The sequence below is a fragment of the Notolabrus celidotus genome, chromosome 13 (genome assembly GCF_009762535.1).
Source record: "Notolabrus celidotus isolate fNotCel1 chromosome 13, fNotCel1.pri, whole genome shotgun sequence".
In the NCBI taxonomy this organism is placed as follows: domain Eukaryota; kingdom Metazoa; phylum Chordata; class Actinopteri; order Labriformes; family Labridae; genus Notolabrus; species Notolabrus celidotus.
In genome coordinates this window covers 5,369,135-5,387,600 of record NC_048284.1, presented here as the reverse complement: position 1 = coordinate 5,387,600, position 18,466 = coordinate 5,369,135, and the positions used below count along the sequence as shown (strand labels likewise).

Genomic DNA, 18,466 nt, shown 5'->3' with positions numbered 1-18,466 from the left:
GTATGAGCGTGTGTGTGTGTGTGTGTGTGTGTGTGTGTGTGTGTGTGTGTGTGTGTGTGTGTGTGTTAAGAGCCGGCTGTAAGTGCCAAGCTAATTCTCCACAGATCGGTGGAGAGCTTTGGAGTCAGAGGGACATGAAAGAGAAGCAGGATGCTGTGGAAAATCCATGCTTTGTTCTTAACATCTCTTTTTTTTCTCTAAGTGAAAGGCTGTGAAAGTTTTGGAATCTTAAATAGGTCCTTCTTTTCTTTATTGACTCTGTGGCTCATCTATGAAAGCCATTATATTTGCACCATCTTCTGCCATCTTGCACCAGCTGAGCATACGCCTGGTGTAACCTTGCATGCTCAGACCAAGCGGCGACCTCCGGCCATGAGAATTGAAGCCAATGCAGAAGTGTTAAAAACTGCAGTTCATTGAGTGTCCAATTGAGGCTGGCTCCAGAAGTACCAGAAACCACATACACACAATAACGTAAGAAAGAAAGAAAGAAAGAAAGAAAGAAAGAAAGAAAGAAAGAAAGAAAGAAGAAAGAAAGAAAGAAAGAAAGAAAGAAAGAAAGAAAGAAAGAAAGAAAGAAGAAAGAAAGAAAGAAAGAAAGGACTTTATTAACCCCTAGGGGGGAATAAATGCTACACGCCCAGTTTGGTGTATATACATATTAGGGAGAGATGTCAGAGTGAGGATGCTGCCATCAACCAGCGCACTCCGAGCAGTTGGCAGTTCGGTGCCTTGCTCAAGGGTACCTTGACAGTGCCCAGGCAAGTGAACCAGCACCTCTCCAGCCACCAGTCCACTTGCCAAACTTCGTCCATGCTGGTAATTGAACCGGGGACCCTTCGGTTGCCAAGCCAAGCCCCTATGGACTTATTTTGCCCAAATAAGGGCATGGATTACTTGATTGACAGGCGGGAACACTTTAGCTGTTGGCTAGGAGGCTCAACGTGTGCCTCTGTACTTCACATTAGCTCGACAGCAGTTATTTTGAGTTCAGCATTTCCAATATGGCTGCCACCGACGTTTGGCGTCAAAACAGCGCTTCAGAAATGGATGGGGTACATCATGGTTACTACGTCCATTATTTATACAGTCTATGGCTCAGATATGGAGCTGAAAGTTACTAACTTAAAGTTAAGACCTGTGCATCAGTTACCCAGGACTTCCAACAGATCCGTGTCCGGTCCCATCATTTGCGTTATCAGAATGCAGCATGGAGCAGGACGGCCGGACAGCTGGAGTCATGTGACCAAGGTTTTCCCGCTGTAATTACTGAATCAAGGATTCTAATCCTCCTCTCCTCATCCATGTTGTCTTTCTGGTCCTCTGAAAACCTCTGACCTGTTGACTCCAGGCCTGGCTCCACTCATCATGACGGTTTGTTGTTGTAGTTAAAGTGAAATACGATCTGGTGATAACACAGAGTGTTTTATTCTGAAAATTAACCGGATGTTTTCATTTTGTTTTGGTGAAACCTGACTTCCTGTCCCGCTCCATCTGCTCTGTTGAGATTGATGCGTCGTGCTCCAGCGTCCGGCAAAAATAGAAGTCTTACGTATCTGATCTGGAGGGCTCTGACCTGCCAGATCGCAACCGAGCGGATCCAGTGGAAGTTAACACATTGACTAGAATAGAAACCTATCGGTGACGCGACAGATCAGAGACAGACAGGAGATGGATCACTTTTACACCATGAACAGAGCAGGCGTAATTTTGCAAAGTCAGACTAGTCGGCCCATACGAGGTAATTAAACCAGAAACAGTAACAGTCACATGACTTTAAAGAAAAGCCCTGGCAGCGCATCTTGTTCTCAGGATGATTGATGAGACTGTGTAGAGATGAAAGAGAGTAATCCGCGCTCAGACACTACTCAGACACTGAGCTGATTTTAAGGTTTCGTTTTGTCCAGTAAGCCCTGTTTGAATTATTTAAAGAGCTCTCCTCTCGACTGCAGCATGTGTCAGGCTGACACACAGCGCTGTTCCCCGTCCTGCAGGAGCTGATCGCTCTCAGGTTTTGTACAAATGAGGCTGTCAGCTCTGAGCTGTCGATGCCGTCTGGTCCTGTGGAAGTGAGGGAATTCTCTTCAAATGTGTCAGTGACTCTGCTGCTCTGTAATGACGGCTTTGGCTGCAGACCTCCTACATTTCCCTGCCCATAGTTTCTGTTTGTGTGTGCTGGTGTGAGAGTGGGAATGTTTTCATGCGTATAACTTTACAATAAAAGCAGTTTCGGTCTCAGAATCTAATTTCCATTTGACTAACACCATCGTTCACACACTCGTGCATGTACTTATCTCACGCTGATTTGTTAAAGAACACATACATGGTGCAAAAACACTTCTATGGCACAGTGTAAATAAAGATGTCACACCTCAGGGTGCTCATCAGACGGGGACCTGAATTCATCACGACATCAAGTGGAAAGGAAAACATTAAACGACAAAGGAAGAAAACAGGAGAAACACAACCACAGGTTCTGAGCTTTCCTCATGAGAGAAATGTTTTCTCCCAAATCCCTCCAAAGCTTTTCATTTAGCAACTGACAAGTCAGCCAGCTCCATGATCCGTCCTCCGTCTGTGTCATCTCCACCTCTCATCTCCAAAAGATAGAATACAAATGCTGTTTGTGTGCCGCTTTCACTTTGTGTTACTGTTGCAAACACACTTTCATTCCCACCATTCTTCAATGCGACTGCAAATGTTCTCTAAATGTTTTGTGCCACCCCTTTTAATGTCACTTCAGCTAATTGGAGTCACTCATTGTCTCTTGGGAGATGAGCTATGGCCCTGCACTGACCACGGGTGACATCCCAGAGCCCACATCTTCTTCTTGTTTCTTGTAATTAGGGATGAATGGTCATACCACGGTGATACTGCAGCAGCCTCTCCCCAACTTCCAAATCTTACCACTTAAAAATGCTATTCATCCTTCACCTCATCTAAGAGTTTGTTCATTGGCTCACAGGGCCTCTCGCCAGTTACCTTGCAACAAACCTCACACAGACACACGCCTTTGCTCTTCCTCTCTCAATGCACACAGCTTGACACACTCTTTATGTTTCTCTGCTATTATGTCGTTAATGAGAGCGTATCAAAACCAAGCGGCAACCTCCGATCTTAAAACATGAAGCCAAAGCAGAAGTGCTAAAAAACTGCAGTTCATCGAGCGTCCACTTGAGGCTGGCTGCAGAAACACAGGAAACCACATACACACCCATTCAAAGAAGACGATCTTTACAGCAGAAATAAACATGTTTACAGCCTGGTTAAAAAACAGGTTCAGGTCTCAATAGCTAACTTCTCTATCAGCACACACTGTACGGGGGGCAAGATTTTCTATAAGTCTTTATTTTTTAAGGTATTTAACTTCCAAGTTTTGCCCAAATAAGGGCATGGCTGACTTGATTTACAGGCAGGCACCCTGTAGCTGTTAGTGAAAAGGCTCAAAGCCTGCCTCTTTACCTCACAGTAGCTCGACAGAAGTTATGTTGGGTTCAGCATTTCCAATGTAGCACCCACCGACAATCGGCTTCAAAACAGCGCTTTAAAACAGATTGGTGACGTCACGGATACTACGTCCATTTATTATACAGTCTATGATCAAAACTAACATGGCGAATGACATCAACGCATACAGATGCTCTTTAAAGCATTTGACACAGCGACATTACAAAGACATAATAAACAAGAGATGTGGAATCTCAACCTTTACATTTACAGAAAGGACTGGAGTGTGGAGGCCCTGAACTCTATGCTTGTGGCTAAATGCTGAAAGTGTTCTGTAAATATCTGATAGCTAATCTTCTATTGTTTGTTGTTAAAATGATACTAATTGTCTGTGTTGTTAATGTAATCAGAGGATGTTATTTAAACGTATCTGTCTCCGGCATTGAATTTGGTTTCTATTCTAGTCAATGTGTTAACTTCCACTGGATCTGCTCAGTTGCGATCCAGCTCCTTCTCTGATCCTGCACAAGACTTCTATTAAGCACTTCCACTTGTCCACACAGTCAATCCAAGAAGTCTGTGGACATTACAGTAATTGATGTTGCTTAATGACACAGGGGGGCTGTAAATTGGACTTTCCTGGCCCATCTGCAGTACCCCTCTGGCCCATCAGGGGGCCGCAACCCACACTCTAGGAAGCACTGTCCAACAGAAGACAAATGACATATTTGTTCTGGATTGAGGACATTTGTGTGTCCAGAGGCCCAGCAGCAGTTAAAGTTGTGTCGCCTGGTTCCTCTCCGCCCCCTGAAGACCTCACAGTACTAAACCAGCTAACCTGACCTTTGCTAACAAGCCTGATGGATGACAGTAGCTAAATGGCTAATGGACTCCTCATGTTGGGAGTGAGCTGATGCCCCAAGTGAAGCAGTTTTCTCTTTTTTTTTTGGAGTCATTACACCTTCAGGAGAGTTCCCCACACAGCGGCTGAAGATAAACAACTGGTTCTTTTTCTTTCCAAACATGAGTGGATGTCTGGAGGGGAAAGAGTGATGGGGAGGTTGTGTTCAGCTGAAAAAGAGACATGTGGCCTTTTTAGAGTTTCTGGATCAGAAATGAAAACAGAAAATAGGAATGTAAAAGTTATAGGTCTGGTCCAAACATTGTGTCTTCTAAGTTTGAATGCAGGTCAGAGAAAGCTTGCTCTGGTAATCCATAGATTATGAATACAAATTGTTTCCCTCACATCTTTCTTATTTGTACCTTTCTGTTGTTTCTTGTCTTCTCAGATCATCCAGGACCGCGTGGACTCCCTGGTTTCCAGAAACCGGTTGATGTGGAATTCTCTACCTGGTGGTCTCTATGCACTCCCCCAGTACTCAGCTGACCCCGCCCAGTTCCCTTTTTACTATGCCATGCTGGGTAAGTCCTGATCTTACGCTCCATCCCCTTTGCCCTTCACTTCCTGTAGATAGATTGGACTAAAGAACACCTCCAATATCTAAACCCCAAAACTTTTCTCAAGAAATAAAAGCTAGGGTTGGTAGTCACGGAAAACTAGCATGAATTTGAAATAAGCATTTCCTCAGGACTCCGTCTAACCCCTCCCTCACTCCCTTTCGGAGCTCCTCCAAAACGACGCCCCACCTCACATGCACGAATGCCACTGATTCGCGACAATAGGATCGTGACCGATTCAAAATCATTTGGGACATGAAGATCATTTTAACCAGTATAACAAAAAGTGTTTCTAAATCTGACTACCAACCCCAGCTTTAAGATTTTTGGTGAAGCCAGACTGGTAGCTGTAGAACCAGAGGGGGGCTGGTTTCTAGCAAGAGAGTCCACCTGTTGGGCAGCTGCTCCAGACTGCTGGAGAGCAGGTGGTTGAAGCTGCAGAGACAAAGTATCAAAGCACTGTAAGCTCCTGTTTGTGTCAGTTTTGGCGCCCACTGTGGACAAAGTGGTACCTCTTTTATTACATTTGTCTTGTTTTTTGGGGGTCTTTTTTGCCTTTATTTGATAGCTGAAGAGAGACAGGAAATGTGGGGAGCAGAGAGGGGGGAGGACATGCAGGACATGGTCGTGGCCGGGAGTCAAACGGGCGTCCTCTGCGACGAGGACCTATAGCCTCTGTATGTGGGACACTTAGACCCCCAGGTCTAAGTGTCCCCAGCACCCCTCTTGTTTTTTTTTAAGTTATCTTTTAAAACATTTAATTTAATCCTGCAGTTTTCAACACTCAGGTGAATGACTCCTCTGCAGAAAATGCTAAAAAAATATAAATTATTATATTTCAGCTGCTTGCAGTTAATCATTTTGCATGACAACTTCCCTTCAGCAACAGTTCCAGATATTAAAAATTATTATAACTAAATAGTAAATCTTGTTGCTAATGGTCTGGTTTACTTTTGTAGCTCATAAAGAAGCATCAGCATTGATTTCAGGTTAACAGAAAAACTCCTCACTGTAGCTTTAAGTCAGTGCTGTCCATATATCCAGGGGTAAAAATGTGAACAAACGGAGACTAGAAATACATGTTTTATATAAACCTAGAATAAACATCCCCTACTTTGACACACACAAATTGCAGAAGTGTTTCTTCTAAACTCCAGAGATCAATAATCTGATGTTTGCCTTTTCTTGTCAGTGCAGTCATGCGATTTCAGAGTTTTTAGAGCTAACAGTTTCCTCTGACACCAGGCAGCTGTTTCTGGCTGCTTTAAGTAGCAGAAATATCAATGCCAATCCAATGGATGGTATGTTTAAATTTCTATGTTTAAGCAAAGTCCAGAAATGTAAAGCTGCAGGCAAAGTTAGAGGAAGAGATGGACCTGTGTCTCAGTGTGTGTATTCGTGGGTGTGTGTATAGATCTGCATGCAGACAGGAAAGATTCCCCGCAGACTGAGGTTGTAACTCAGATCGATGTTTGTCTTTCTCGGAGGAGTTGTGGACTCGAGGGTTAGAGGGAAGAGAAAACTGAGGGATTGAGGGATAGAAAGGAAAGATGGGGCAGTTTGGTTTATTCCAGCGCAGTAAATCACTATTTTAGCTGCTGCCATCTCCGCTGCTGCTCGGGGAATAAGTTGTCGTCTATGCCGAGTGTGCGACGGTCTCACTCTGCCACCTCCCCATAACTTTTGATGGCAAAGCAGTTCCAACTTCTGCCTGATAGTTTGCAGAAGTTTGACTTACTGCTCAGACGCTCCTGTGGCCTCAGGAGCTGAACACATTTCTTGATTTGATGACTCCGGGTCCGGCTTTACTTGAGTTTGAGAAAAGTTGGGCTGCTGTTGCATAAAGTGTAGAGCTTCTTTACACTATAAATTAGAATAAAGTCACAGAAATATATTGACAGATTTGTTAAGGTTGCAAAGAGCTTAAAAAGATATGTATGAATCTGCAGATATGGCAAATATAGAAATATGTTGTAAAGCTGAAAAACAGGAATGCATTGGAGGTTTTAAATGCCTTTATATGCAAACTGCTACTTCGGTACACACAATTCCCCAAAAGTGCAGGGGCCTACACTTCCCAAAATGCATTGCGTCATTGGTTAGATCCTCACTAAATAGTACATAAAGGATAACATGACTCATAATGAAATATGAAATACTTATGTCTGACACGAATACTGCTCTGTTGTAATTTGCAGAGAAGATTTAGGTATTTAAAGAAGCATGAGTAATTGAGCTCTCAGGTGGAAAAGAAGGCCAGAGTCTGCCTCTGTCCCCCCCACAAGAGATGACCTGGGTCTTCCAGAAATACCTTGCAGCCCACCTGAGATGTCTGTTCAGAGGGCCAGGTGTCAGAGAGATGGATAGAGCATCACCAAAGAGCACTCCGGCTCTGTTTATTCATGAGGCTGTGTAATCCCTTTCCCTCAAATCCACCCACCACTTGGCACGAGGCGAGGGCTGCATCTGCTGCTTTTAATCACAGTTTATATTTCTTGCTCCATTATTTGCCCCAATTTACAGATTTAAAAATTGGAGGCTGAGGAGGCCTCCTTATAGTTCAACATGCAGGGAAAACCCTGTGTTATGTAGTGATCTTGTGAAACAGCTTATTAAATCAACGATACATATCGTCACACCGGGGCCCGGTTGGCCTAGCGGTCTAAGCACATATCCCATATACAGAGGCTATAGTCCTTGCCGCAGCTGTTGCAGGTTTGACTCCCGGCCTCTATCATTTGCTGCATGTCTTCCCCCGCTCTTTACTCCCCACATTTTATGTCTCTCTGCAGCTTTCCTATCCAATACAAGCAAAAATGCCCCAAAACACAACTTAAAAAAATCGAGTAAATCTGCATTTGATTGTTTCAATGTATGTTGTTACAGTTTGATTTTTTTGTGAAAAGTAAATTACTGACGGGTTGACCATCTGATTTTGTGTTAGATTATGTTGGGATTAAGGGGAAGGAAAGGTACTATAAGTTTTTCATCTTCCTGCTCCTGTTTGTTCATGGACAGTGAGTACATACTTTGAAAAGATGTGTATCATAGATGTTGTGTTGTCAAACACTGAAGTGAGCAAATAAACTGAATATGAAGAAATTAATGAAGAAAAAATACTAATACATTTAATAAAATCAATTAAATACGTAAGGGTAGAAATAAAAATTAGAAATCAGTTAAAGTTAAATGAATAAATAAATATCAATAATAAATAAATAAGATAAGTAAATGTTGTTAAAATAATGATTAGAATAATGCAGCCCAGGGCTAAAAATAAATGACTCCAAATTAAAAGCCAGATTAAAAAGGTAAGTCTTGTGGTTCCGATGGCCTAGCGGTCAAAGCACGCCCCACATACAGAGGCTATAGCCCTTGTTGCAGCAGTCGTGAGATTGACTCCCAGACTTGACTATTTGCTGCATGTCTTCCCTCCCTCTCTACTCCCCTAAGTTTCCTGTCTCTCTTCACCTGTCCTATCCATTAAAGGTGAAAATGTTCAAAAAATGTAACTTAATTTTTTTTTTTTTAAGTCAAATAACAAAAGGCAAAAAAAAGGATAGAAGTTGGTGATAAAAAAAAATGCATAAAAGTAAAATAAAATCAATACAGTTAAATTAATAAAATTAAAATCATATAAAGTTAAAAAGATCAGATAAATACAATAAATAATTAGATAACTAAATAAATAAGATGAATAAATGTTGTTAAAACAATGATTATAATAATAAAGTCCAGGGTTAAAAATAAATGACTCCAAATTAAAAGCCAGACAGCTTCACAAAAGATCAGAGATAGAGAAAACAACAGAAATGGGTAAAATAATAAAAGACGGAAAAAAGGTGGAAGATGGTTATCATAAAAAATACTAATAGAAAATAAATAAATCAACATAGTTGAATTAATAAAATACATAAAGGGAAAGAAAATTACAAATCAGTTAAAGTTAAAAAGATCAGATAAATACAAGAAATAAATAGATAACCAAATAATAAGATAAATATTGATGATTATAATAATGCAGTCCAGGGCCAAAAATTACATTAATCTAAATAAAAGCAAGATTAAAATGTTAAATCTTTCGTTTACTTCTAAAAACTCCCTAAGAGCTCGGCATTTTAATGTCTAGAGAGTTTAGGGACATAAAGACAAAAAGCTCTCTGGCCGGTGCTTCTTTGGGACACATGAGGAACATTTAAAGGGAGATCTTGTCATCAAAGCAAACCAACATTAGTACTCACTTAGCAATCAATCAATCAATCAATCTTTATTTGTATAGCGCCAAATCACAACAAACGTTATCTCAAGACGCTTTTACAAACATAGGAGGTCTAGACCGCTCTATGTCAATTTATGAACAGAGACCCAACTTCAAGACAGGGTAAGACTCAGTCTGACCCCACCTTAATCCATCATGAGCATTGCACATCGCAGTATTTAGCTAGTTACAGTGGCGAGGAAAAACTTCCTTTTAACAGGCAGAAACCTCAGGCAGAACCAGACTCATGTTAGACAGCCATCATGCCTCGACCGAGTTGGGTCTGGAAAGACAGATAGAGGGGAGTAAGAGAGAGAGGTGATGGTGATGAGACGAGTCGTAGAAGCTGTTGCCGCTGGAGTCCAGCACGTCCGTATCAGGAGGATGTCTACGGCAGCTCAGAGGAATCTACGACGAGACAATGGAGCTCAGGGACTCCAGAAAGGTCTATGGTTAGTAACTTTAATGGAACAGGCAGAGTTAAAGTAAGTGACGAGGGGGTTGGGGGGAAGGGGGTGAGCTAGGATCCCAGTTTGTCAGTGTGCCAGTTCCCCCGGCAGTCTAGGCCTATAGCAGCATGACAAAAGCTGGTCCAAGCCTGATCCAGCTCTAACTATAAGCTTTGTCAAAAAGGAAAGTTTTAAGCCTACTCTTAAAAGTGGAGAGGGTGTCTGCCTCCCGCACCCTGACTGGTAGATGATCCCAAAGGAGAGGGGCCTGATAACTGAAGGTTCTACCTCCCATACTACTTTTAGAGATTTTAGGTACAACTAGCAAGCCTGCATGTTGGGAGCGTAGAGTTCTAGAGGGGTAATAGGGCACTATGAGCTCTTTAAGATACGAGGGTGCCTGATTTTTATGGGCTTTGCAGGTTAAAAGAAGGATTTTAAATTCTATTCTACATTTTATTGGGAGCCAGTGAAGAGAAGCTAGCAGGTGATAAGTTCAGTTCATGTCTTTATTCTGAGCCCTATAATAAAGATAAACGAGCTTTAGTTGTAAGTACAGCTGTTTAAAGTTACAGACATAGAACATAATCCTTTATTGCAGCATAAAAATATACTCTCAGAGAATAAAAGCTGATGCTGTGTGGTATTGACACTTTTCTTTGGCACAGGCTGCCACAGTGAATCAATTTCCTCACCCTTTTTACCCGTTCGACTCAACGCTGGGATCATTTATTGAAGGTGGTAATTTAAACTTTGGTTCTGCTCCATAATTCCCCCTTTTTGTCCAGTTTGCTTCATTCGTTCGTTCGTTCGTTCGTTTGCTGCAATAAAATGTTAAAAAGTTACTCACGAAAGGCTGTTTTATTGTGAGTCTATAAAAAATACAATTACTCTTTTATAGGACTAAATCAGCATAATTCACAGTTGACTAACAGAGACGCTCAAAGCTGCTGGATCAGATGTGTTTACTCACGCTCAGTCAGGGTGACCAGGGGTTTAATTTCTGTCAGAGAGATTAATGATGGGTGCAGCACAGAGAGCTACATCTGCATGAGTATGTGTTAAAAACCAACACACAGGTTAGCCATGACAGCTGTTTCTGAAATACATGTTTGTGTGTGTCTGTGTGTTTGTGTGTGTGTGCAGGTAAGAGCCCCTCGCCGCAGTTCACAGCTGTGATCCACACGGTGACTCCTCTGCAGGCTCAGATCTCCCCCGTGGTGAAGCTCATCATCGCTGTAGCCAAGTCCAAGTTCTGTGCACAGGTGGGGAGTTTGTCTGCAGATCTCTGTGGTTTAATGCTGCTGCAACACGGGGAAAGAAAGCTAGCAGTGTGCAATATAACCAGTCAGAGCAAGGGCCACTGCAGAGACAGGAATGTTTTATGTTAAAGGTGTTCATTTGTGATATTTGTAGGTGATAAAATCCTGATTTGGATGAATACAGTTGAGTTATTTCAGTCTGCTGCTGTGTCTCTCGTCCCGTGCAGATCGTGGTTTTATGGAACTGCGACAAGCCTTTACCTCCTCGGAACAAGTGGCCCTCCACCAGCGTGCCTCTCTCTGTCATCGAAGGACAGACCAAGGTAACAGCTGCCGGCTTTTTGCATCCATTATGTATTAAAGGACACTTTGGTGCTTTGCAGGGAAGACATTTATCCCTCCCTTTATAAAAACACATTTGCTTAAAGGTACTTTTTGGAGTTCACACTAAACATTTCACTTAACCAGCTGTCCTCAAAACACACAACACAAACTTTGAGACATTAAAAAACAAAGGGTGAAACACACATTAGAGATGTGGTGTTCAGATCAGGACAATAAAGTTTAGTATGCAGATTCCATGCAGAGAAGAGTGAGTTGAATTCAATCAATACCGAAAAGTAAGTAAGTAAATTTTATTTAGTATAGCACCTTTCACAGAATAAAATCACAAAGTGCTTCACAGGAAAATATCCAACACATTAAAAGAAACAGACAATAGCATAAATAGAACATTAGTGTGAACAGTGAGTCGAAGGCCTGTTTAAATAAATGTGTCTTCACAAGTTTTTTAAAGGCGACAACAGATATAGCAGAACGGACATTTACAGGAAGAGCGTTCCACAATGTCGGTGCCACAACTTCAAAAGCACGGTCACCTTTTGTTCTTAAGCGCGCTCGGGGGACAACCAGCAAGCCCTGGTCAGAAGACCTGAGTGGCCTACTGGTAAGGTAGGGGTGGAGCATGCCGGTCGGCGATGTATTCAGGAGCCTGACCATGCAGAGCTCTATACACGAAAACGAGAACTTTAAAATGAATCCTAAATTTAACTGGAAGCCAATGTAGGGAAGATAGAATCGGAGTGATGTGGGTTGTCTCCAAGACTATAGAGGGGTTAAAGGCATCTGAGTTCTTGCATGTTTTTGTGCACGTGTTCACATCTCTACCAAGGGAGGTCAAGTTTTATATCATAATGTTTTTGAAGGTCTTCTTAGTTGCAGCCCCCTATGACACCAGAATGGCTTTTTACAAGTTCAGCTGTGGTGCAAATTCTTCCTCATTATATGAAAGACAAAGACTTCCATCTCTCTAAAAGTAACGTGTGTTGAACTTTTTGGGGTGATCGGATCTGGACACAGGATCCTGGAAAAGAGGGATTTAATCATGAGAAGTCCTGATTTCAAATTAAAACCAAGGGAAAAACCGGTAACACTTTATATTAACTACACACTTTTAAGCATTAATTAAGCATTACTTAATACTTAACTCATCATCTGTAAAGCATTGTTCATACATTAATACTCATTTATATATCATGTACAAACACAGTTATAAATGTTTTATTATTCATGAATATGACTCTCTATAATGTGTTAACTAACTCTTTGTTCATACTTTATATATGATGGATTCACCAAATACAAATGAGCTATCACGGTCATTATAAACCAGTTATAAACACATTTACAGGTTATGATTCTAACATTTAGTAAGGGTTAGTGAACACTTTATTACATAGCAAATTATGATTAATTAAGGTAGTCACAAAGGACTTATAAGCTGCTTGTTCATGGTTTTGTGAGCTGATCTAAAGTGAGGACTTTTTATGTTTTACAAAGAATTCATTAATGAGATTTAAGACCAGCAGCACCTTAAAACACAGATAAAGTCACAGATATTGATTCAACAGAATAAGGAAACAGACACAACACATGGACTTAAACTTGCATTTAGTAAAAGGAAACAACCTCTGCATAAAACCGTGTTTATCAAAATAACTCTTCATATGAATTTAAAATACTCTGCAACTGAAAAAGAAAATCTCTCAAACTTAAAGTGCTCACTAGTGATGGGAATTCCGGCTCTTTTTAAAGAGCCGGTTCTTTTGGATCGGCTCACTACAAAGAGCCGGCTCTTTCGGCTCCCAAGTGGCTCCTCAGATTTTTTCTTGCTTAAATTAATGTATGACCTAAAATAATGTAAAATTATATGTAAAATGAGTTACTAATGTAAAAAAAAAAACATACATTATATCAAATGTGTATTATTTATGAGGCTTTCTTTATATACTCAACATGGAGCAGAGTGCTACAAAAATGTATTACAAAGTACGAAAACAAGACCCATCACAATTAGACAAAAAGGTCCAATCTCTGATTGTACGTATATTATTTATAAACTTTTAAACACCTTCATTAACAGCAGGTTCCCTTCACTGTCTTTATTCTTCACTTATTGCACTGATGGATAAACAGTTCTAATGTCCATGACCTGGAGGACTGAGATCCTTCACAGACACTTCCAATGTACCTTTGCATGTTTTTTGTGGACCCTGATTGATGACACTTTCACCTTGCACAGTCTACACTCTGCCTTTAAACTGTCTATGCCATTGAACTGTGTCTAAAGTTTACTGTGTTTCCTGCAGTCACTTGTTTTCTCACCTTTCCAGTGCGTTCTCTGTCTGTCGTGCATGTTCTCCCTCCCTCCCTCGTGTTTGTATGCTCACTGTGTTGTGTGTGTCTGTAACCCCTCCCCACCCCGTTCTGCTCAATGTAGACACGTGATTGGTCAAGACGCCACCATATGTCCTGACCAATCACGTGAGGCTTTAACAGAAAAAGACGAGAAAAATAAAAAAAAACGTCTCCCAGTCAGGAGCCGGCTCCCGTCGTTCACTTCAAAGAGCCGACTCTTAGAGCCGGATCGTTCGCGACCGACACATCACTAGTGCTCACAGTGGAAAAACTCAAATAAAATATGACATATCAACTATATAAAAGGACACAGTAACATTTAAACTCTGGCTGTATGAAACCATTTGTAAACACAAGTTAAAATGCAGCTGCAAAACTGAACAATAACTTGGATTCTGTGTTTTAAGGTGCTGCTGGTCTTAAATCTCATTAATGAATTATTTGTAAAGCATAAAAAGTCCTCACTTTAGTTCAGCTCACAAAACCATGAACAAGCAGCTTATAAGTCCTTTGTGACTACCTTAATTAATCATAATTTGCTATGTAATAAGGTGTTCACTAACCCTTACTAAATGTTAGAATCATAACCTGTAAATGTGTTTATAACTGGTTTATAATGACCATAATAGCTCATTTGTATTTGGTGAATCCATCATTTTTAAAGTATGAACAAAGAGTTAGTTAACACATTATAGAGTCATATTCATGAATAATAAAACATTTATAACTGTGTTTGTACATGATATATAAATGAGTATTAATGTATGAACAATGCTTTACAGATGATGAGTTAAGTATTAATTAATGCTTAATTAATGCTTAAAAGGGTGTAGTTAATATAAAGTGTTACCGAAAAACCTTCATTCAGGTTCTGAAGCAAGATTGCTCTCTAGCAGTATTTTGATGGTAAATATTGTCTGAACTTTGAAGAATGGTCTCCTGACAACGATTGTATGAAGAAAGTGTAAGAAATACACCTCAGGTAGAGAATGCACAAGCCAGTGAGAGAGCTGATGATCGTCATACTTGCTAAAGATTGGAGTTATTGTCCAATTTGAAAGCTATCCACTAATTAAATATGATCTATTAAATGTGTGAAAACATGAGCCTAACTACTAGAGATTGGTCATGATTTTTCAAATACTCAAATATTCAGTTATTTTGTTCAAATTGATGAGCTAATGCAAATATTATCCCATATTAAGAATAAAAATGTTCAATGTCTTTACCGGTTCCTGGCTTTAAAATGGTATTCCTGCCTGCTGGTGGTTGGAGCCCGTCTAAAACAGTTTGCTAACTGCATTAAATAAAGGAAGAAGAATGCAAGCCACATTGATAACGCAAGAAGAAGAATGCTCACTGCATTAAATAGTGAAAGAAGAAGAAAACATTAGTAACAGTTGATTCAGATGTGGGTTTTAAAATAAGAACATACATGCCGCGTTGCTGCGTCACAAAAACACTGGCATTGAGACAGACGCTGCCAGTGCCCACTACTAGCAGCACCTCAACCCCGTGCCAATTACAGCTACTGCCAACTGTTAACATGACTAGTGTCCTGTGGAGTGTTTACTTTTACACCTTTGACACATTGCAAACCTGTACTCCCTTAAAGTCTTTGAGGTCAGCCTGATCTGGTCTCTCAGATGAGGCAGTAAACTTCTCTTGTTTGGCCCCTAAACAAAGTAAAAGCTCTCTAATGGAGTGAATCTTCCCAGCATTAGAGTTCATACAACCGTAACCAACATCATATAACTCTGCTGCTGTGCTCTGATGTGACACATGGGTGTGTGATAGTGTGTGAAGAGTTATTAGTGTGGGAACAAACAGGGAGTGTGACTGGAATGAAATACACTGAAGAGTGTCTGTCTGTGCTGAATGACAACACACCACATGACTAATTATGGGACCATGGACACTGGATTTTGACACTGGTTGGATTTTGAGTTGAAACACACACACACACACACACACGCACACACATGCATATTGCCTCAGAGACACCAGTGGAAATGCTGCTGGATTACAAGGAGGACACATTTACATGACAGCAAACAGAAGCAATTAGATCTCAAAGCCTCGGGATTAGACAGAGACTGGCACATGTGGGGGCGGAGTCTGAGGGCTCAGAGAGAGAGGTAGAAACAACTTTAGTGGTGTGAAGATATCATATAACAGTCCTGTGTGTGTTTGTGTGTTTGTGTTTGTGTGCAGACAGAACAATACTCAGGAATACTGCGAATGAAAACACTGATAAAGTCACACTCCAGGCTTCTCTTACCATCAGGAGACAGTTTAATCCTGAAATAGAACTTCATTAGAATTAAATCAGCACACAAATAACTCAGTCAAATCCACAGTACGTTACTGCTATAGCTGTCTCTGAAGTTCTCCTTTAAATAGCTGTGAATAAACACTGCCTAATTAGCATTAAATGAGTTGTTTTCCATGATGTTTACTCTTGAGTATCAGTGATGAAACGTAGATTGGTGTATTTAATAAAGTGCTGCACTTAAAGCTACACTATGTAACTTTTCTATTGTATATAAAGCCATTTTTTAGAAATATAGCCCAGGCTGAGAGATTACAAGCTCCATGGAAAGCTATGGTAAAACTTTCTGGCATACCATTTTTACATGCTGGTGAGAGTGGATAGCACCAGATTGCACAATGCAGCTTTAAAGTGAGCCCATATATGGTCATGTGCCAAATCAGGCTTTAAAGAGGGCGGATTACCGTGTACTACCTGCTATCTTCACAGTTTGCATGCTGTTTACATGCCTTTTCGGCATCTGATGTCTACATCAAGTCTCCATCAAGTATTTATTCCTGATCCGAGCTATGATGGCTAAGCTAGCACACCTGTCAGGCCATTTATAGAATTCCACAACAGAATATTAGCATTTGTTACTTAAACAGGTAGCTAGTTAGCATCAAAAATGTAATACTTACAATTGTGCGCCACTTCTTGCTGCTAGGTGAGCTTCACTTTTGCAAAATTTGAAGAGCCGCAATGCTTTTTGGTGCAGCTAAATGTAGCCTGCATTGAAAATACTAACACCTAGTATACATGTGAGCATTTCTGTTGGTCTGCATTTGTGCTTTGCCGATCTTTTCCATAATGACCTAAATTAGACCCTGATGAGTCTGAAATAAACCTTAAAACAGTCATCATCCAGATCTGACTTCTTGTACCTAGTGTTGTAGTCAAGACCACATTAACCGGGTCCATGACATGACCGAGAACAGAGTGCACCGAGACCAAGACAAGACCAAGATATTTAGGGATCAAGACAGAGTCAAGACCAAGACCATATAAATCAATGAAAAATCACCATGAGAGTTAACAAAATAAAGGACTTCTGTTTATTTTATTTAGGTTTGTTTAAATACAATTAACAGCAACAAACAAGGTTCTGTTTTCGTCATTGTCAGTTTAACCTTCCGAGCATCTGACCGAGACTTTAAATATGTAGTCTCAAGACCGGTCTCGAGACCAAGACCGATCTGGAGTACTACAACACTACTTGTACCAGTAGTTGATGTTCTCCATGAAATTGGCCTGCATTTGTGCTATGCCGATCTTTTCCATAATGACCTAAATTGGACCCTGTTGAGTCTGAGATAAACCTTGATACAGTCATCATCCAGATCTGACTCTTGCACCAGTAGTTTATGTTTTCCTAGTTGTTTCCTGGTACACTTTATGTCGTGCACGCGCTCATTTTTTCAAGTGTACAATTTCCAGATCTACATTTCTTACCTCTTTGTATGTGTTCCTTGTAAAATTCCCTTAAATAAAAGCAACAATAAGAATACAGGGCTTTTAAAAACTGGTTAGAAGTACTCTGAAATCAATGTTGTGGGCATTCCAGGACAAAAAAACACCATTAATGAACACATGCCCAAATATGGTCGTATGCCGCTGACACAATAAGACAAGGACACACCCACATTCTAAGACTTCCAGAGAGCTGGCCAATCAGAAACTGGGCTAGTAGGCAGGAGGGCCTTAAAGAGACAGTGCCTGAAATGTCCTGTGTCAGACTGAGGCTGAACTGAGGGTTTCAGACACCAGATGGGGATAAATAATGAGGTTTTTCAAATGTTAATCAGGCAAAGGTATGACAGAGGTTTCACAGAATGAAAATATAAATCTTAAAATGAGCGTAACACGGTCACTTTAAGTCTGAGGTGTGGTATGATGAGCTGTCTCTGTGTGGCCTCCTCTCAGCACTAGCTCAATATTCATACTGACTTCCTCACTCTGCACTTGATGCAGAAACTGGTAGTGGGTTGATTGTTTTTCTTCTACCTGAAAATTAATTTTGGGCTCAGAGGGGAGTGTAACGGGGGGTCATCGCACCTCAAAGCCCCCGCTTGGCGATGGGCCTGAACCAGATGGCGGCACTAAACACTGTTAATATTAATGCCAGCAGTTGTGTTATGAGAACAGAGACAGTTCTCAGGAAGGGAGCCAGTAAAACTCTCGACTCCTACACAGGTGTTTGATATTTTAAATGGTTTAACCTCCTCAAAGGTTCATTTGGGGGGTAAAAAAATAGGTGTCACTTTTCCCATCCTAACAGGTGTGACAGAAGTAACAGTCAAACACATCCACACACGGGCATGTGGAGAGGTTAAATCAGCCAGTATAACTTTGAACGCCTGTGAGGATAATCACAGCCTTGAAATACACCTGACCACACTGGTTAAAGCTCCAGTGGGTAATTTTAGGCAGACTGAAATGTATCCTGATACCTTTTTATGACCTACAAAAACAAAGGAGACATCAGCAACAAAACTAAATATCTCTTTATATCTGTTTCCTGATGCCTTAGGGTTAGGGTTAGATGAAGTTATAAACTGCACATAGCTAACAACACCTTATTTTT

At 40.8% G+C, this 18,466-nt stretch overlaps 1 protein-coding gene across 1 annotated transcript in view; it reads left to right on the top strand.

The window, feature by feature from the left end:
- Window positions 1-18,466, top strand: part of LOC117823771 (exostosin-1) — a 316,856-nt gene that overhangs the window by 262,133 nt on the left and 36,257 nt on the right. The window contains exons 7-9 of the mRNA XM_034699001.1: window positions 4,737-4,869; window positions 10,759-10,877; window positions 11,102-11,197. Coding sequence (XP_034554892.1) covers window positions 4,737-4,869; window positions 10,759-10,877; window positions 11,102-11,197 — 348 coding nt within the window. The remainder of the gene's footprint in view (window positions 1-4,736; window positions 4,870-10,758; window positions 10,878-11,101; window positions 11,198-18,466) is intronic.